The sequence below is a fragment of the Ailuropoda melanoleuca genome, chromosome 2 (genome assembly GCF_002007445.2).
Source record: "Ailuropoda melanoleuca isolate Jingjing chromosome 2, ASM200744v2, whole genome shotgun sequence".
Lineage (NCBI taxonomy): Eukaryota > Metazoa > Chordata > Mammalia > Carnivora > Ursidae > Ailuropoda > Ailuropoda melanoleuca.
Genome location: NC_048219.1, coordinates 186,700,035 through 186,721,312, shown reverse-complemented (window position 1 = coordinate 186,721,312; position 21,278 = coordinate 186,700,035). Strand labels below are relative to the sequence as shown.

The following is a 21,278-nucleotide window of genomic DNA, read 5'->3' as shown; positions in this document are numbered from 1 at the left end:
GGACTAAATATATATATATTATATATATATATAATATATATATATATTATATATATATAATATATATATAGGTTGTCCATAGTCTCTGACTTTGCTTAAGAAATACAAAGCAGTGCCCCTTTACAGCCACAGATCGCGGTGAGGCTGGGCACACGTTCACTCGGCAAGCCCGAACGTGGTTAAAATTCAGGCCTTGTGTGTACATAGCAATTTATAATGCGATATCCTGAATGTTTTTTTTCATTAAAAGGCAAAATAAGAATGAAAATACAGAACAGTCAGATCAATATCATAGGATAAAATATTATAATGGGCACGCTTGTGGATAAATGCATGTGTGTGTAGGAGAACAAGGCATTTAAAACTGTGGTCTGGGTGTCTGGATGGCTCAGTGGGTTAAGCATCTGCCTTCTGCTCAGGTCATGATCCCAGGGTCCTGGGATCAAGTCCTGCATCGGGTTACCTGCTCATCAAGGAGTCTGCTTCTCCCTCTGTATCTGCCTCTCTCTCTCTCTGTTTCTCATGAATTAATAAAATATTTTTTTTTAAAAAACACACACAAACCTGTGGTCTGGGGAAACTTCAAGTGTTGAAGTTGGTAACAAACTTATCCTTCATCTCTTCATCTTTTGTCTTGACCTCAGCAGGTAAGGGCTTCCCCTGCAGCCTAAACTTTTCTTTATGTCATTCCTACTTTCTCTCAGACAGGAGAGTAAAGTAGTATTAGGGGGCAGGTGGCCTTTCTGAAATGATAACCTTAGTTGGTTTCTACTCACTTGGCTTCCAAGCCACACGTGAGACCTATAAGGTAAGAAGAAATGCCAGATACAGATTCCTATTATATAGTAAATAACCAAGTAGCTAATTCCCTATTTGAAAAAGGAATAATGAATATAATTGTATCAAGTGTACCGAGGAGGTGGCGGGAGAAAGCAATCCATCTCAAATCCTGGCAATAAGGAGATGCACTGTCTAGAGAATTTAAAATCAGTAATAAAAGTGACTAAAAGTCTGTCTGCTTTTTAGTATTACCGTGCACCAGCAGTTCTAAACAAGGTCAGGGATACAGGGTGGAAAGAACAATTCCCTCCTTGCCCACCCTCATCGGAACACCACTGATTAGAACAATTCTCTCACTTGGAATTTCTTAGCAAACAGAGGAGTGAATTTTTGGAAGAAGGAAAAGCTATAAGGAAAAAGAGAAAGAATGAGTATTTTTCTAGCAGTTTCTGTCTGTCCATCCAAGACTTTGCCTACATATGTTATTCCATTAATCCTCAAAGACAACAACCATCATCCAGGGCACAGAACACTGTGCCCATTTTACAGATAAGAAAACAGACGCTGAAGAGCTGAACAATGTATTCAAGCTCACACAGTACTAACGGGTGGATTCAGGACTCAAAGAAGTCCTTCATCCTCTAAGTAGCTGAGCAGCTAAGATCACAGACTGATATTTACTAGGTACAAAACTTGGACAAGGTACTCGAGTACCCGCAGTTGTAATGTGGGATGATAACAGGACCCACAGGCTAGAACTGTAGAGAGCTCCACTGCCACAGAGTCAAGAAGCTCTCAGCACAGTCCTGGAATATAGCACGGCAGGGATGACAAGAAATGGCACTTGGTTTTTATGATGCAAACCTCATCTAAGAAATCCAAACAATTTCTGGCCTTTTCCATGGGTTAAAGAATGCTGGAGTATATCTTAAGCTACTTCTTACTTTTACCTGCAGGCCTGGTGGATTATGGACCCTGATGCTGAGGAGAAGGACGCACACAGGAATCAGGGACTACAGCAGAGACAGAGGTGGACATTCTCACAGCCCGTGTGTCCCCATCCCCTCCCCTCAGTGTCAACTGGTTCATGACTTCCTAGAGAACATCCTCTTGTTTATTACATTCTGCCTCCTACTCAAAGGGAATAAATGGCAAAGTATTCTGGGGAGGGGGGGAATTAGTCCATCCTACTCGATAATGGTGTTATTGAGAGATGGGTCATGAGACTACTGGTCTTTAAAAGGTGACTCCCAAATAGTCTGGCCCTTGAAATATACAAAAGTTAACACGGGCTGCCTAAATAACATGTCAGACTTCTTAGCTGCACTGTAGTGTGTTGTAAAAAGCATTCTGAGTCTCTGCTCCTTGAATTCTTTGTATAAAAGTAGAAATCAAGTAATGCCAATATTTCATTATACATATTACTGTTATTTAAAAGCGATCACAAAATTTTGCTTTTTCTTTAAATATGAAATTAATTATATAGAGTGTCAATGGGTACTCAAGGTTAATATTTATATAAAGCAATCAGACAGGATTAGTGAGAGCACACATAAGATACTGCTTTTTTTGTTTTTTGGCACTTGCATTATTTTAATGTACTTTTGCCATAATGCATGGCAATGGATCAATATAAACACTGACATTCTTACTTATAATATTAATTTATTCCACATTTCACAGGGCTAGATCCAATCTCTTCAGTAAACATCATTATTATAACAACTATAATTTCTTTGTAACATAATCTTTGTTAACATAACATTTTACTTTACAATTTGAAGTTAGTACAGACAAACCCTTCTCCAGCGTGATGATGTTGCATTGTAAACATAGTAGGGGTTTCCAAGTACCCCACTGGGTTTTACATATTTGGAAATATACGTCAAGTTAACTTGTACGCAGAAGGAAGCAAACAATAGGAGTCATTTTTAAATCTATTGTATGGCCTGAAGGAAGCTCTGCGGTAGGCAGCTATGTGTTAATGAAGTAAGTTCAGCGTTGGCTGCTTGGCTGTGTGTTCTGTTTCTGCTTTTCCTCCATTTCCATCCTGCTCTGTAATCATGAGCACAGAATCCAATCAGCTGTGTAAAGTACAAATACAACACAGAACACTCTCTCGGGTCAGGTCTTATAGGAGGAACTGGAGTATTCACTGGGTCTTAACAACAACAACAACAACAACAACAAAAGTTTGTTCAATATTTGAGCAAGGGACAGTAGAGAAGGAGTCCTTCATCATGTTAAGTTGGGATGGCACACGCTCCCCCACCACCTCTCCTGTTCCCTCCCTTCCTAACACCATTCTCTCCCACCCACCACAAAACTTCAGCTCCTAGACAGAAAGCACTTGAAAATGTATATACAACTGATCAGATGAAGCCTCTTAATATATAGGTTCTAAGTCTACAAGACTTAAGGCTAGAATAAATTATGAACAGTCTTGGTAAAATAAATTCTATCCATGCTGATGGTAGCATGGAAATTCTAAAGAGAAAACACTGTTGAAGCTTCTCAACTCTTTAAGTTTTTCTTTTTCTACTTGATCCTATGCATGGAAGGTGAGGTTAAATAAGAACATACCCTTTAAGGTTACATCATTCAGAGATATAGGTAGGCATGGAGTGGATGAAAACAGAATTCCTTTCTATGTCTTTGTTTGAGTATTTATGTCAATGTACTCTCCCTTTGTCTTTCACCTTCCTTATGCTTTCTAGGCTCCTATACGTTTTATGTGCAAATGTTCTGACTAAATGGAAAATTAAATGAAAGCCCAGGACGCATGCAGATCTTGAGAAAGAGCAGTGGTCTTCTCAAAGCTTTGAGACAAAGCATTACTGAGGCTATAGGGTGAATCAATGCATCCCACTGCATTGGAGGTGGGAGACCAAGGAAAAGGACAAAATTAGATTGTGTGAGAAAAACATTTTTTCAAGGATGTATAGAGAGGGACATTCATCAAGACAGAAATTTTGTCAGTCAGCAAAAGATCACTGAGTCTCACACAGTGTGCTGGCCGTTAGAGGTATGCCTGGAATGGGGCACAGCCCTTGTCACAGAATCACATATACTGATCCCTAATCAGAATCACACATACTGATCCCTAATCCTTAACTTTGAATGATTTACTTTCCTTTTTTCCAGGTATCTAAAAAACAATTTTTTGACATCCAGGCACAGCCAGAACACAGACTGGATATGTGTCAAACTTTGGACACCCCAACACGTTCTTCCATTATCTGGGGAACCTGGCTGGATGCTGACATGCAGACACAGCTATGGCATCCATGGGAAAAGAGAACATGTTCTACTCTGCAGCCAGCCCAGGGTTGGCTCTCATTATGCTCTAGCAGGGTCATCAAACTGAAGAGGGAAGTTAGGAGCTTGGAAAGATGCCAGAGGGCTGGCACTGAAAGGAATAAACATTTGAGAAATCATCCTGAAGGAGCAAGTTGAAAGGATGTGGGTGTGCTCGTCTGGCCAGCAGCTGGGGTGAGGCCTGTCCTAGGTAATGAAGAGGCATCTCTCATGGCATGGAGGGCCCACAAAGCAAGAGATAATGGCTTTGGAGGTGACTGTGAGATTTCTAAAGAGATTTGGGTCTGTCAGCCTTCGCAATGTATGTCCAAAGGAAATTACATATGGCCTTTTCCTAACCCTTCCCCAAGATCAAGGATCATCAGAGATAATCCAGTTTCAAAGGATAAACTAGCCACAGGGAGAATGTGAAGTTTCATTTCAACACTTAGGTCACCGTTATTGAGATGCGATTCTGTGATGTGATGTGATCACTGCTCTGTGATTCCGATTCCACGAGGGGACCTGTTATTTCACAAATGTGAAGTGTGTACATTCATGAGTGAGTGAGCATGAGCAAGTATGTACGTGTAGGTGTGAGTATGTTAGAGCTTATGTGTATGAAGGAGCCTAAGTGTCTGGAAATGACAGCATTTAAGTGCATGTGTGCATACAGTGGAAGGTGTAATGCTCATCTCCTTCCTTCCCTGAAAAACAAATACAAGCATTCTTTGGAGACATCTGTCCCAGGAAAGCTGGCACTTCTGTGTGGAGACGCACCCTAGCTGCTCCATTCCTGAGAGAAAGCATGGCTTTCCCAAGGCCATGAGCATTAGCTGCTGTCCTATCACCTGCTGCAGCAGGACTACGGATGGTATCATCACCAAAGGAATGGAGGTGATATTCCAAGAGGTAGGCTTGTTCCTGGCCAGATACAGAGGAACAACATAAACATCATTTTCTACTATCTGTAAAAGTGGTTACACCCTTTCTTCTAAACACATGGCTTTCTACTTTACTACAGAAGAAAAAACGAGAAAGTTACATGCGCTTCTAGTTCACTATGACTTCCATGCCATTTTACTTTTATAACTAAGGAAAGAAAATAATATTTTCATAGCAGGAACTGAAATTCAGTTTAATTTCTAAAGATCTGCCTTAAGACAAATGCCAAAATATGTGGCCACATTGCAATAAAATTCCAAGGAAATGTCTTGCCCCATGTCTACTCTACTTATTCTGGAGTGAATTAAGAAAGAAAAAAAACCTGTTTTCATCTCTCCAGGTTTCAAAGAATATTGTACTCTAAATGCTTTACAACTCACTTCTTTCCTGAGCATTACATTTTCTCTTCATATTTTGAACTTCCAGTCAGATAAGATTATACATTTCTACAAATCTTGTGTCTGCTGTAGTTATCTGAGGCCCAAAGATTGCAAAACCAAGGAAATGTTATCTTGACCTTTTTTAATACATGCATGTTCATGGTGGACAGTCATTGTTGGCCCTAGGCTCTTCTGTGGCTCAGTGAGTAATGACTGTCTCTAGACTCTTTGGGGGCGGGCCATCATTACTGGCCAAGGCTGGGGGGGGCACTTGTGGGCACCTCTGTACTTCTCTGCTAAAGCAATGTCAGGCACTTCCATATGTCCCTCTTGCAACACTTCTTAGAAAGCTCCTACCACCACATGTAATGGTAAGTCAAAAATGTGTACTGAGGAAACGGAAAAGCTATAAGATATGAATAAACAATCTGAAAGAAAATACAATTCCTTCTGTCTGAATGGTAATGTTCCTTAATGTGGCTGAAATGGCACACGCGTCCTAAAGCCAAGGTCCTCAACTGATAAGCACCATTGGAATTATTTTAGGGATTAGTGATTGCTTTTGTTTGTTTTAAAGAAATCATGTGCTTTTTCCATGATTTCCTAGTAAGAAGTGGGTTCATCTCCTATTAAGCATTCTGTGTTTAAATAATGGCTGGGACTCTACATCAAAGACTAATGATGTATTGTATGGTGACTAATATAACATAATAAAAAATTAAAAAAAAATAATTGCTGGGAATCCTGGTATTGGAAAAACCTACTTAAGAAGCGATGAGGGTGATTGTTTGATAATGATAGACGTTCCATATCCGAGTCCGTGTATAAATATTCACTCTTACAGTCCACAGGTCACCACTGCCTTGGATTACCAAACAAAGGGCAGTCTCATCCTTGTTGTTACTTAGAGACACATCTCAGTCAAGAGCCTGCGAATTAGGTGAGAAGAGGATCTTTGATAAGTAGCCACTGACTTTAGTGCAAAGCTAGGTCATAGGGGTGCAAAGCAAGGTTCTTCTGAGCCATGCTTACCTCTTTAGTTTCAGAATATAGGGATAGGCAAATTCTACAACCTGTCACAAGCCACAGAGGAGAGTCTCAGAGGCTAGCCTTCTAATTCAGAGCCCTGACAGTCATATACCCTGTGCCAGAATTTCTGCGGGTTTTATAGGGAAACTAACAGTGTGCAAGCAACGTGAGGGGCTTTCTCACGTTGCTATATTTGGAAGAATAAAAAGTATTTCATCAAGTGTGCAAGGAGTTGATAATGCAAAGGCACAAACATTGTGTCTTGTTTTTATTCTAGAAGTTTACCCCTGCTTTCATTGAGAGTTAAAGGGGCTTAGGATGAAACAACTATAAAGACAATCAGGAAAAATGGAAAACAAGACAAAGAATAGAAAACCACTCTGTGACACTGAGGGTAATGTAATAGCAAGATACATGTCCTTGGAAAATCGATTATGTGAATGCAATCTTCTGACAGCTAAATTTCTTTCCTTTCTGTATCTAACTTTTTAAACGTTAAATATTGGTAAATGTAATATTTTTTAAATAGTTTAAATCAACTAAAGTGTCAGTTTTTCTTAGGTTAATTGTGTTATTTATTAATCCATTGTCTTATTGTTTCTACTTCTTTTTTTGCCCAAAAAGTGTTTGAGCTGGATACACTGAGTTATGAAAGCATTTAACATTTTAAATTAAGACACAAGGAATTCTAAATGACACTTGAGATGCCCTTGAGAGAAGCTCTCATCTCTCGTGTTTATAGATATCTCATATATTCATAAATCAAATCCTGTGCATATTTAAGCCAGACCAAAATACTAAAAAGCACCATGTCTCCCATTAGAAAAAAAATGCAATTATTCTGCTTAGTTATGTTTTTAAAATAGCTTGACATTTTAAATAATTGATGAATATATAATTTGCTAATCAGTAACGGACAGTTCCCATGGAGGTACCATCGCTAGTTTCATAATTTACTATTTCAGAAGAGTTTTATGAATGCAAAGATTAAAGCCGGGAAGCGGAGAGAAATCACTCCAGGATAACATTATCCTATTTAACACCCATAATACTTAACAGTAACAACAATTAAGCTTCACAAATTAAGTCGATGTACTGAATTTCTATTGGGTGGGATATAGACAGACATTTATGTGTCATGATTTTTCCCCGTACTAAATTCCCCATAGACAACCATGTACCCAAATGAACATCAGAGCAACATACTGTTCCTGTAAAGGATTAAATGATATTTTAGTTTATGCCTTTATTTCTTGTCTCTTTTGCCAAGTGATAATAGAGTTCTTATTTACCATGCACAAACACTTACATTCTCTTTCTGAGAACATTTCTGATATTGTTGGGATTAGATAGGAGAGTCATTTATTTAAAGATTGCCTTATTAATCTAGATTTTTTGGTAAATATCTAGGTTATCTGGTCAGTCAATTTGTCTTTATGGCCTAAGAAAGAAGATTAGCTGCCATGTTCAATCCAGATGAGTTGGCATATCAATATTTATAAGGACATCGATATTCACAGTGTCTTACAATCATGCTCCAAGCTAAATAGAAATAAAAGTAAAATGGCCACAAATATTACAGTATAATAGGATAAGAAGTAAAAGGTATGTACAAATTCATTGACAAAATCTGTGCAAGTGTTGTAGACAAAACATTTAAAAAGAAATCTACATAAAACAAAGTAGATAAATTTATCAAATGTTGATAAATTTTCAGAGACAGTATAAAAGTACACAAAACATGGAAGAGAGAAAGAATTGTTAAAAAAAGTAACCACTAAGCCAATACATAGAGTACAAGTTTACTACATTAAGATTACAGAATGATGGGAACCAGAGACAAAAAAAACGATTTGGTAACAAACAGCAAAGAAAGTTTCACCAGTCACAGAGAAGAAAGACTTTCCTTTTCAGATGAGAACACAGACTGCCACGACTCACCCCCTCCACCCATACACACAGAGAAAAATAAAAGCAAATGCGAAAGTTGTCTACAGCAACACATGACAGACAGAGGTGGGAGCGTTTGGCATGTTGCATCACAGGAAGTCAATCACGATTGGCTAACGATGATGGTACCTGGCTCTGCTGCAGGTCACTGGCTTGCCTGAGAGGAGTAACTGACGGAGGGGGCACACCTGACGTGGAGGCAGACCGGCCTAATTTGCAGCTTACTTTCGGTTCTGTGAACAGGGGGGAAAGGCAGAGTATTAGCGGAGCAAGGCTGGCAGTGATGAACAGCGTCCAGAATCCCATTTTGTTTCTCTGCATGTTCTCTCAACCCCTCAAATACTTGTGATGCTTGCTAGTAGTTTGCAGGTGATGGAACGATCTCATAACCGTGGACTCTAAAATAAGCTTTATGTGCAGTCAGCTCCTAGAAATAAAGAAACCATCACGAAGCATGGCCCGTGTTCCCTTGGACATTTTACCTCATTTAGGGTTAGTTTCCACAGAGTGATTGCTAAAGCCAGAGCCCCATTCAGGGAAAAAGCAAGTGACATGATCACTTTGGGTACTTTCTTTCCAGCTTGGTCCATAGGTCTCTTATGTCCTGAAATGTCTTCTCCACCTTCTTGAAAACTTCCTCTTCCTCCCTTTCGCTCTCCCTCTCTTTCTCCCTCCCTCCTTTTCTCCTATTTTTTTCTAGTTTTGAAATTGATATTATTGTGCTTGTCCTGAATACTTTTATCGTGTTTTCAGTGGAGCATTTCTTTGATGCATTATTCACTTTCAATTTTATAACCACCTTCTAAGACTCTTGCCATTTTTCATAATAATAGTATTTTTCCAAATTATAAAGTCATTCCCATAAATTTTCTTCTATTTCAGGAATCCAAATGAGCTGTCCATGGCATGGACAGGATGCTTTGGAGATTAGAATTTGGGGATGGAGAGAGTTAGCTTCATCCAACAAGGTACAGTAAGGATGTTAATTTCCATATATAATGAAGATATTTGATAAGAAAGAGGAAAAAAAGTCATACAATGAAAAATTGACATCTGTGCTTTTGTCACAAACTTTAACTGTTACTTTTTGAGTGTCAGGTATATTCCAGCTTCTATCTGGGCTGCATTTAAATTATTTCTAATTCTAAGGTTACTCCATAGAGTTATAGAGTTAGCTATAAAGGTTGCCTACATATGTGTGTGTGTGTGTGTGAGAGAGAGAGAGAGAGAGAGAGACCTCCCTGCTGACCCCCATAATCTCTCTCCTCAAAACTAACTTGGACATGGGGCTCCTGGGTGGCTCAGTTGGTTAAGCATCTGAATTTGGCTCAGGACATGATCTCAAGGTCCTGGGATTCAGCCCCACGTAGTGTTCTGAACTCAGCAGGGAGTCTGCTTGTCCCTCTGCCCCTTCCCCCACTCATGTTCTCTCTGTCTCTCTCTTTCTCTAAATTAAAAAATTAAATTAAATTAAAAGATTAACTTGAACACAATGGACTGAGCTTCCTAGATTACATTGAAACCCTCCACCTTGTTCAAAATTTTCCAGTTACTCCATATTTCATGTGATAAAAACTTCAAACACACTTGACTAATTTTCAAAGGCCTCCTGTGATCTACCTTCATCTGATCAGCTCCACTCTGTTTCCACTGTCCTGATCCCAACTGTCTCCCCTCTCAGTTTCTGTATTCAGTCCTGCTTCTGTCCTTCACCTCAGGGTGTGGCCTTGTGTGGACTTTAATCAGACTAAGTCTTACCCATTTCCAAAGACCAACTTCAGTGAGTCCTTCCTATTGTCAAGCATCCTGATTCTCTTCTGAGACCTGTAACCTTACCACTTTCATAGTTTTGCAATGCTTGCTGTGGCTTTGAGCATTTATGTTGGTGGGGACCACATAGTAAGTGTTCAATTAATATGTACTTTTCTTTCACTGAAGACACTCAATTTAACCTAGAAAAGGTCAATACGACTTCTAAAAATAAATGAAGGCAGGGGCGCCTGGGTGGCACAGTCCTTAAGCGTCTGCCTTTGGCTCAGGGCGTGATCCCAGCGTTCTGGGATTGAGCCCCACATCAGGCTCCTCCACTATGAGCCTGCTTCTTCCTCTCCCACTTCCCCTGCTTGTGTTCCCTCTCTTGCTGGCTGTCTCTGTCAAATAAATAAATAAAATCTTTAAAAAAAAATAAATAAAAATAAAAAATAAACAAATAAATAAATAATAAATGAAGGCAATGAAAGTAACATAGAATATGTTTTAAGGCCTGGGTTCAAAGCCTAGCTCTCCTACTTATGAAGTCAGTGATTCTCACTCAAAGGTCTATGACCTTCTGGGGTCCATTTCAGAAGAGGCATGAGGTTTGGAAATTCTCCCTTCCTTAGTTTTATGCAGATGATTCTAGTATCTACTCACCTACTCTTATTTATTTATTTATTTATTTATTTATTTATTTATTTATTTTTTAGGTAGGCTCCACCCCCAGTGTGGGGCTTGAACTCATGACCTTGAGATCAAGAGTCACATGCTCCAGGACTGAGGCAGCCCCGTATCCCTACTCACTCACTCTTGCAAGGTGTTTAAATATAACAGTATCATATGATAACATAAACTATAACTATAACCTAGAAATTAAGCTCATTTCCCAGGAAGCATAAATCCTTGCATACCTTAGCATATCATCTTTTGTTATATAAAATAACAGGTAATGCATTCATCAGAATCCTGGTTGACACGTTTTTATAATTAGGCCAATGTTTCCATATATCCCTTTACTGTGGTAGCACGTTTAGTCACATGGAGTCAGAAAATTCAGTATCTTTCTCTAGGAAAAGATGGAAAATAATATTTCTTTACTTAAGGTCCTTTTCAAGTTTATGCTAAAGAGATTATCTGATGAGTGACACAATTGAAGGCCTTTTACATTATCCGATGTACCTGGGGATTAAATTCTCCTGCTAGGTTTCCAGTCAGATTTTGATTTAACCAGCCTCTTTCAAACATAGACACTGATATCTCTAATGAACAGTACCAAAATCCACACAAACTCCCCATTTCATCATGACCTGGAAAGGCCTACCCTTACCCCCTTTGGACATCAATCCAGAGCATGTCTCAGTTCATCAAACCCCCTTGGGTACTGCAATATAAGCCATTAAATCCCCATTACACACAGCAGTTTGTGCTACTAGCCAACCACCCTGTGGGCTGGCTCTAAAGTTGAGTCAACTGTTTGATCCCAACATGGCTCCTATAGGTTATGATTTTACCTACAGTAGCAGACTAACACTATGACCGTAAGTTTATTATGGACACATGCTTACACAGGCAAACACACACACACACACTGTGTAACATTGCTGCTTAATGGTGGTGCGTTTTTTAAACAATTTTTTAATTTAATTTTCAAAATTGTGAGGTTTGGGTTTATCTTTATCTCATTCACTCGGCCTCTTCTTTCAGTTTTACATGGTCCTTAAACGCATTTCAAATTTACTATGGTATTTATGCGACCAAGTTGGTGAAACGAATCTTTATGATGTTGCATCCACCAAGGTTCCTTTGACCAAAAGAAGTCCCCAAAATCCTGGAAAAGATTCTGGTTATAACCAAGCCTCACAGAGATTCTTGACATGGACGTTAAATTGTCCAGTTCAGTTACCCTTGGAGATACACTGTGCTTTGAGCCTTGAACAGGAAAGCTTAAGAGCCATGGCACTAGAAACAATAAGTTTCCATCCTGAATTTTGATAGTATAAAAATTACCAAGGCTTTTTTTGGGGGGGGTGTCAAAAACAATGGACATGTGCCTCAAAAAAGATCTAATGTAGAACCTTCCTCCCCAAGAAAGACTCATTCCATTAAGAGATTAATGATGTACTAAAAGGCACCTGTTATCCCTACACCCAAGGAAAACCTCTTGCTTTGTAAACTCTATCAATCATCATCCTAGAACTAACAGTTGATGTTGTTTATGAAATTTCCATCAAGACCAAGTGTAAAGAGAATAAGAAGGACTAAGAAAAAGGTAGTAGATCAAGAAAGAAAGAGAATAAAAGGGTAAAAGGAAAAACAGAAAAAGAAACAGGGGAGGCAGGAAGGGAGGAAGCGAGGAAAGAGAGAAAGAGAAAGAGAAAAGAGAAAGAAAGAGAACAAGAGAGAAAGAAAAGAAAAAAGAGAGAAAAGAAACACTAATTTTAACTTTTTGGAATAAACCATTATCAAGATATCATGGGATGTTTTCATAGTAATAATTCATAATCATCTTAAAGTTTTTATTAAATAAGTACCCAGTGGACTATGTGACTTAATAATTCTTTTTATTCTAGTGGATACAAATTGCCACCGTTTTGTTTTGTTTTGTTTTAAAGATAGTAATTTCTCAATCATTTCTTGTCTTCCCTTTAAGGTGAATTGGATTTCTCTCCAAAATCATGTCCTTGGTATTGTTACAGGATAATCCCCAAGGCATCCACTGCTGTTATTGTGAGTATAGGAGTTCTCTTTGCTTTCAGAAAGCAAAGACAAATAACTCTTCTCAACCTCTGCATCTACACAGCATAGGAGATTAGTGCATTTTCACCAAGAAAATAATTTAATCTAGCATCAAAGAAATAAAATCAAATTCAGAGACATATCTTTCCTCTGTCATGTTTTTTTCCTAATACACAATAGTTTCCTCTAGTAGCAGAGACATATCGTGATTTCCCCACGTCAGTCATGTTGCTGAAAGTTTCTAATCAATGACTTGAGTCTACATGGGAGTCGCAAGCCTTTTAAAAATACACCAACGTGAGCTTATTACAAACTCTTTCATTTCTAGGGAAGGCATTTTTTTGGAAGTAACACATAAGCTACCTGAGATAAACTGGTGTTATCTAAATAGTAAGAGGCAGTTTTGCCAGGGTTATGTTAAAGCTTTCATAGATTCAACTTTGTTTTAAAACTTCCATCATACATCATAGTAAACATGTTAGGTGGCCTCAAATCCCACATTAAATGTAATTTGTCCTGTATATAATTTGAATGCATTTTTACAGTTTTGCTTCAAAAATTATTAGGCTGAATAATCCAATTGATTCATGACTGGTTATGATTTCTAGACAGTATTCAAGTACACTCAGGAATTCTTGCAGTATTACCCCATCTAATCTAGAAATTGCTTTCCAATGTAATAGAATTGTTTTAATACTAAATTTAACAATTAATTAAGTGGACCCAATGTCACATTTTATAGTGATTTAGTTAAATATTCATTAATGTTAAATCTGGAAGTTTCTTTTGGAATTTTGGTGCTACTATTTATTTCTAATATCCAATATTTTTATAGGTCCCTGAGAAACTCATAGGCTTCAGCATTGTCAGTATGACCCTGAAAAGAAAACAAGTCTGATCGTTTTTGTGATCATTTTGTGACCAGAGAAAGAAAATCGGCAGGCTGCAAAAATCTACTCTGGGAGTAGATATTCTCTCTCCAGGTTTCCATGGAGCTTTCCACTGAATGAGAGCTGTGTAGCTTTGAATGAGTCCCGGTATCCCATAGTCACGGACCAGGGTCCTAATGTTATCTGAAGGGCCAAAGAGTAAAACTATCGATGCTGGACTAATTGGCAATTCTTCTTGGAAATATTGGGATTCTGGTGAAGATCTAAAATCCAAAGAAAAGTGAGGTGGAAACATGAGAGGTAGAGTTTATGATCCAATGGTGGACACAGAATGACAAGACCCGTTGTATAGAGGAGAAAGGACCGCACGCAGGTAGAGTTAGGCGTGCCCATTGTATTCCTTCCAAATATCTGAAGAACCGAGATTTTCTTACCACTTCCACCTTCTTATCTAGAGAGAATATAAATCGTACTGTCTATTGCACAGAGATAACCTAGGTACTGCAATGCATGGTTGGTTTTTTACAGGGCAGCATAGCACAGTGTAGCATTAACAGTTTGGGGTTTTGTGGGTTTTTTTTTTTTTTTTTTTGACAGCCTCTTTTATTTTTTTTTAATTTTTTATTATGTTATGTTAGTCACCATACAGTACACCATTAGTTTTTGATGTAGTGTTCCATGATTCATTGTTTGTGTATAACACCCAGTGCTCCATGCAATATGTGCCCTCCTTAATATCCATCACCGGCCTGTCCCAATCCTCCACCCTCCTCCCCTCTGAAACCCTCAGTTTGTTTCCCAGAGTCCATAGTCTCTCATGGTTCATTCCCCCTTCTGTTTACCCCCCTTCATTCTTCCCTTCCTTCTCCTACAGATCTCCCTGCTTTTCCTTACGTTCCATAAATGAGTGAAACCATATGATAATTGTCTTTCTCTGCTTGACTTATCTCACTTAGCATAATCTCCTCCAGTGCCATCCATGTTGCTGCAAATGTTGGGTAATCGTTCTTCTGATGGCTGAGTAATATTCCATTGTATCTCTGGACCACATCTTCTTAATCCAGTCATCTATTGAAGGGCATCTCAGCTCCTTCCACAGTTTAGCTATTGTGGTCAATGCTGCTATGAACATTGGGGTGCATATCAGCCTCTTTTATTTTAATATATAATTTCTGACACCCTTAGTATTTTCATCACTTTAGCCAAATATGAAAAGGTGCTTCTGTCTTCAAAAATACTTCATTTCACATTAAAATAAAATTATAGCACATGTGTATAAAGCAATTTATTTTATCTATTTAACAAGGAACATATGCCCCTTGAAATCATTACATAAAGAAAATCCATCTACCAAGATATAAATTCAAAAAGACACATTATTATTTGTATCAAGATCAAACATCTATTACCATGGGGATAGAAATTTCACTTTTGGTTATGGCATCAAAAATAGAATAAACAAACAAGCAGAAATAGAATAAAATTCTCTCATCACTGATATTAGGAATGAAAACCTGACAAAAATAACTTAACCTGTTTTTAAAATGTTATCTCTCACTTCTAAATGACAAAATAAAAGGGAAGAAAACCAAGTTTAAATTTTATATGTCACCCACCTTATTAATGTAAAAACTCTTTATTTCTAACAAATGAAAATCAAAACCGGATGCAATACTAATGACATCTTCTGTTTATTCCATTGGTTTTCGTGGTTTGTTTAAGACCAAGTATCTTGAGACAAAATCTGGTCCAATATAATTTGTATGCTCCTTATCACAGGTTCTATTTCAATGGCTATTGACCTATGCTTCTTTCTTGAACCACTGTCTGTTATAAACATACACAAAGCAATATGTGTCTAGGAACACGATTTATCCAAGAGCATGCAGGATCAAGTTCGCCATGGTAGGGAACTTCAATGTGATCTCCAATAATGGCCATGTTTGTTCACTCTCTAGCAGAACTGCTGGAGAGCTCTAAGATCCTGTGAGGAGGTGGTGACATAAGGTCAAAATTATTTTCAAAGAAGTACTAAGTAAGATGGTTTTTGCTTTTCCCACTGTGTTGACAAATTCACTGGAAGTCTAAAAACAATGCTGGATATCTGCTGTTACTTTAGCACATCAAAGCAACCGCATGAAACTGTACTAGTCATCAGGTACTTCTCACTGCCACACACACTTGACTATTGGGCAGATATTTTCTCAAAAATGAATGAAGTGAGTCTATTGCTTTAAGGAAGACAACTAACAGAATTTGTGGACAATGATAAATCTGAGCTTTCAAGCAGGAATTAAAATTTCGAAAAAACTTGTATGCGCCACTGTGAGCTTGACAGCATCCTAATACTTAAAGACTTTTCTTATGAGATCAGTGGTGATATTAATTAATGTGCTGTATTGATTTTTATAATGAAATGTGTCAACATATGGAAGATTTGCATGACTTTGTGAACCGATACTTTCTAAAAGCATGGTGTTATAAATTATGCATGGATAAAAGATCCATTTAAAATGCAAGATAGACCAATGCGTTTTAATGCAACAGAGCATGATGAATTTATTGATATGTAATTAACCCTTATGAAACTGCTATTCGTTGAGTTTGGGTAGGATACTAAAGAAGGATATACACAACTATATGAAAAGGCTATTAAAATATTCCTCCTTTTTTCAGTTACACATCTGTACAAAGCCAGATTTTCTTCGTGTATTTTAACCAAGGCAACATATCACAACAGATTGAATCCAAAGCAGATATAAGAATCTATGGTCTATTACGTCAGACATTAAAGAGATTTGCAAACGTGTAAAACAATTTCAATCTCTTCACCATTTGTTATAATTTAGGAAATATGGGTTTTTTTGTGAAAAAATGCTATTTATGCTAACATATAATGAATTTATTATTTTTAATGAATGATTTTTTAAATTCTCAATTTTAATTTCTAATATGATAAGTACTCTTATACTTAACCCATATGTTAGACTTAACTTCCAGTGCCAGGAAAGCTCTTTGGGATTCTTAATAAGTTTTAAGAACAAAAAGGGTCCTAACACTGAAGAATTTGAGAGCAAGTACTTTATCTAAGACTTCAAGAACCCAAAGAGTTCCCTTAGAAAGGTAACTTTTTGTGCAATGAATATGCCGTTGGAGTAATTAAAAAACAAAAAAAATGAAGCAGAGGGAAATATCATGTTGAAGCACAAGAAACATGGGAAAACCTTTGAAAATTTCAGGGTATTTGGGAACAACCAGTTTTGAAATGCTGCCCTAGGACAGTGTCTTTGGTAATGCCCAAGAAACACTATTACCTGCCCCTGATACCTAAGGGAGCATCCAAATTCTCAGGGAACTTTTTCATAATTTATAATAAGAAGCAAGCTCCAAGGTTCACTCATTGATTCTTTGACGTTCATAAATGAAATCTGATGGAATAACTGAAATGCCCTCAAAAATACTCTTGCTCAATCTGAGCTTAGTTTACGAAGGTCACGGCTTTTACTCCTCCTTTCTGATCTACTTTCTGTACTTTATTTTTGTAACAATGTTGTTGGGACTATGCATAACTTAAGTCTGCTATTTGCTAAAATTTTCTAAAATTGTTGGTAAAAGTTTTGGTAGCAAATGGTTAAACGAGGCAAAAAATATTTTAAAATTAAATTTAGGAGAGGTAATGACCCATCCAGAATCCATTTACTCTTATTTTTCTGGAATAGCAGTATGGATATCCTTTGGAAAACGGCATAACCAGTAATCGCAGTTCTTACGGTTCCACGAGAGGAGTTTCCCCAACTGTGGCTTCAAAAGTGGCCACGTGACTCAGGTCCATCCAACCAGTCATTCTATCCCCTCCGCCTCACTGACTGGTTCAGGGGTGGACACTGGGCACAAGCCAGCCAATGAGAGCTGCCTAATTCGTTTGCAGGAGGTCTAGAGCAAGAGTTATACCTTTGAATCAGGGCTGCTACTCTCCTCACTTAGCAACTGAACAATCCTGGACAATTTGCTTGACCTCTCTAAGCTTCGGTTTGTTCACGGTAAAATGGTAGCAACGATGTATCCACTTCACGAAATTATTGTAAGAATTAAATAAGATAAATGCAGATTTCACCGCAACAACCGGCATGTCATAGGATCTCAAGAAATGCTCGCTATCCGTATTTTCGAAAGGCCAATCTGACCGCTCAGCTCCTCTGCTTATAATGTAAGGAAGCCTAAACTGCCTCCTCACAGTGGTCCATGAGACTCAGCTTACCGAACCAGCCTGCCTCACCGCCTTAGGTTCTCTGAAAGCCGCCTGCCTTCTTACTCTAGGATTTTGTTCACGCCACTCTGTTCTGCTTGGAGCACCTGTGCCTTCCCCCTTCCTTCCCTTTCTTCCTACACTAAACCATAGGCTCTGTGAAGACAGGGGCCATGTCTAGCTCATTCCTCAATATATCTCCCCTGAGTAACATAACTGACCCCTGGTAAGGACTCATGACTTATTTATTGAATGAATTAGTTTAAACCATGTTTTAAAGAATGATGGGGTGCCTGGGTGGCTCAGCCAGTTAAGCACCTGCCTTCAGCTCAGGTCATGACCCCGGGGTCCTGGGATTGAGCCTTGCACTGGGCTCCCTGCTCAGCAGGGATTTGGCTTCTCCCCCTGCCTTTGCTCCCTCCACCCCATCGTGCTCTCTCTCAAATAAATAAAATCTTCAAAAAAATAATGAAGCCAGTGTAAAAGATGAATTATTTGTACATTTCTCATTAATAAAAAAGCATATTCTTCCCTTCTTTCGCTTTCTCCAAGTTTCTAGCAAAAAGGCAAAAATACATTGACCAGACTCCAAAAGAATTAACAAAATTAAGGAGGGGGAAAATGTAGTGCCTGTTTTGGACAGCAGGTGGGAGTGCTTTGATTTGCTACGTATTCTGGTAGGCTGACAAAGCTTCTAGAACTAGTCTCTGTAAAGGCCCAGCATAAGTCAGACAGACCTTCTTCTTTGTAATGTCTACTAAGGCTTTTCACAGAAACAGGGCTTTCTTTGTGGATACCGTTGCTGCAGCATACCCACAGGGCTGTTCCAAAGAAAGCCAACTCCTGACCACTGGGAAGCAATGTCAGGGAGGACTCCTCTGAGAAAGGGCACAGGGTGGAGCCCTGCTCCCTGCAGGGAAAGCTAGGAGGAGCTGGCATAGAGTCAACGCTCAAGCTGTGCATTGTCACTGTGGTTCTGCAACAGGATTAATCTAAAGAGAGGCACTTAGGTGAAGGTAGCTTCTGTGCTCTCTGAATTGTTTGTGCCTGGCTAACTAGTTTTCCCCAAGAGAATCAGGGAGTACACAGAAATTCAGAATTTCTCTAATAAGAATGAAATTACTATCAAGTTGTATTTTTTCTCACCAGTCTTCGGGGTATCTGGATAGTAGACAACATCGTGGTCTATGTACATATTTAGTAGAAATCCAGTTTAAGAGACTGTGCGTGTGTGTGTACTCACACATATAGTTATATACGGTATATGATAATAAGTTAGCTGACTCTGCAAATTGGATCACATAATACCCAAGCTTAAAAGCCGTAAGTGGCTTTACACGCACGCACACACACACACACACACACACACACACCAATTAGTATCATCTAATTCCTTGACTCTGTACTGCTCCCATAATTTTAACCAACACTTTTGATAGAAAAAAATAAGAAAAAGACTATAAATAGTTTAAAGAAAACCCAGCAAACTACTGCCGGGTCCAGCATCCTGTCTTACTGGACTGGGGCAAGAATGCCCTCGTGCTGTATAAAATCAAGCCCATCATAGGCAGGTATGAGCTCTTCAGAGGCAGAGGTGATCACCGCATACTGTACTGTTCAGACAGATGTTCCCACTGGGAGAATTTTGCTGAATGAGTAAGTGATGGAAGTAAAGAAAAACAAGCACGCATAATGTTGCTGGGGTTTTAGGGGGGCAGGGAGTGTGACATGCTGGCTCAGGTGCTCAAGAATGGATTTTTAGATAGATCAAAACAATCAGTTATAAATACCTCTCACTTAGTTATAGGAATAGAGGAATTTCACGGACTAGAGAGCAGAGAACACATTTCTTCTTTGGATTTATGAGGCAGGTCATTTGGGGCAGTGTATTTGTCTTCATAATTCTGTTTCCCTTGGTTTAGGATGATGATACATTAGCTGACTTGGTAAATCTGATCACACAATCCCCAAGTTGAAAATCCATAAATGGCTTCCTGTCATTCTTCGGTGAGACCAGAATCGCTGATGTGGCCAGCTGGGCCTAGCCCCTGTCAAGCCCTCGGCTTCCTCTCAGCCCCCCGCCTTACTCCCACTCCTCATCACCCCGACATCCCCGCTCCCATGTCACTCAGAGCTGCTGCGTAACACACTCAAGAGGAAATGGTTTGGTTACAGATTGTAATTACATGTTTAACTTTCGTTGTTAACGGCAGTTCCCCCACTGGCACGTGTTCAATGCTTGATAACCTTATACAGAAAAAAAATTAGCTGAATGAATGAATGGATGAATACATTCATGAATTCACGAGCACAGAGGTGGAAAGAGGGAAACCCAGTCTAATTACATCATGGGAAGAGAGCTGTACTAAGGGTCAGAAGCCTGAAATCCACTTCTTGATTTGAATCTGCTACATACCAGTGGGTCTGGACAATTTAGCCAATTTCACTTGAGCTTCAATTTGGTCACCTAAATCATCAGATCATAACGCTGGGCCGTAGATGTACAGGGTTTTGTGAAAATCAAATGAGACGGCACTTATAAAAGTATTTTAAAAGCTAAGACATGGCATATAAATATAAGGCATTATTTTATTTTATTCTTTTTTTAAGATTTATTTATTTATTTGAGAGAGAGTGTGCGTACATGTGCACATGAGTGGGAGAGAGGCAGAGGGAAAAAGAGAGAGAATCTCCAGCAGACTGCTGAGCACAGAGCCTGATGCAGGGCTTGAGCTCATGACCCTGAGATCATGACCTGAGCCGAAATCAAGAGGCAGACACGAGACCAACTGAGCCACCCAGGTGCCATAAAAGTGATAAAATTAAATTCTGTAATTCAGCTTATATATAATTTGCAATAATCTTAGAGCACTTATATCAAGTTCTGTTTTCTTTAAACTTGTATACTTAACTGTTAACTGGAACACAGAGGACCTCAGATGCAATCAGAAAGCAAAGCTCTTCTTTTCTCCCCACAAACCAGTTCCAACCTGCTGTGGGGTAGCGGGAGTTTTTTCTTGCCTTTTGGCTAAACCCTAGGCCAACTCCCAGAACTTTCCTTTTCATTTTGATAATTAAAAATTTTCAGTTTCTTCAAGTCAAGAAAAAAGAGTCTTATAAGAATAATAATTCAAATGCCTTGTTTTTTACATTATAATTACAATTTTGAACTTTGTTTCAAGGAAACACTTCTCTCCTGGCCCATTTAGCCCTGTTTCTGGCAGAGAGGAGACCACCTTTCTCTCTACCTCATCTCCAGGTCCCAACATG

At 38.7% G+C, this 21,278-nt stretch overlaps 1 protein-coding gene across 7 annotated transcripts in view; it reads right to left on the bottom strand.

The window, feature by feature from the left end:
- Positions 1-21,278, bottom strand: part of NYAP2 (neuronal tyrosine-phosphorylated phosphoinositide-3-kinase adaptor 2) — a 254,115-nt gene that overhangs the window by 37,901 nt on the left and 194,936 nt on the right. For 5 of the 7 annotated variants that reach the window (XM_019798985.2, XM_019798987.2, XM_019798989.2 and 2 more), the window contains one exon: positions 8,511-8,614. In XM_019798985.2, coding sequence (XP_019654544.2) covers positions 8,511-8,614 — 104 coding nt within the window. Of the gene's footprint in view, positions 1-2,596; positions 2,865-8,510; positions 8,615-21,278 lie in introns of those variants that run through there. The other 2 variants (XM_034655276.1, XM_019798990.2) reach the window with 2 other exon arrangements.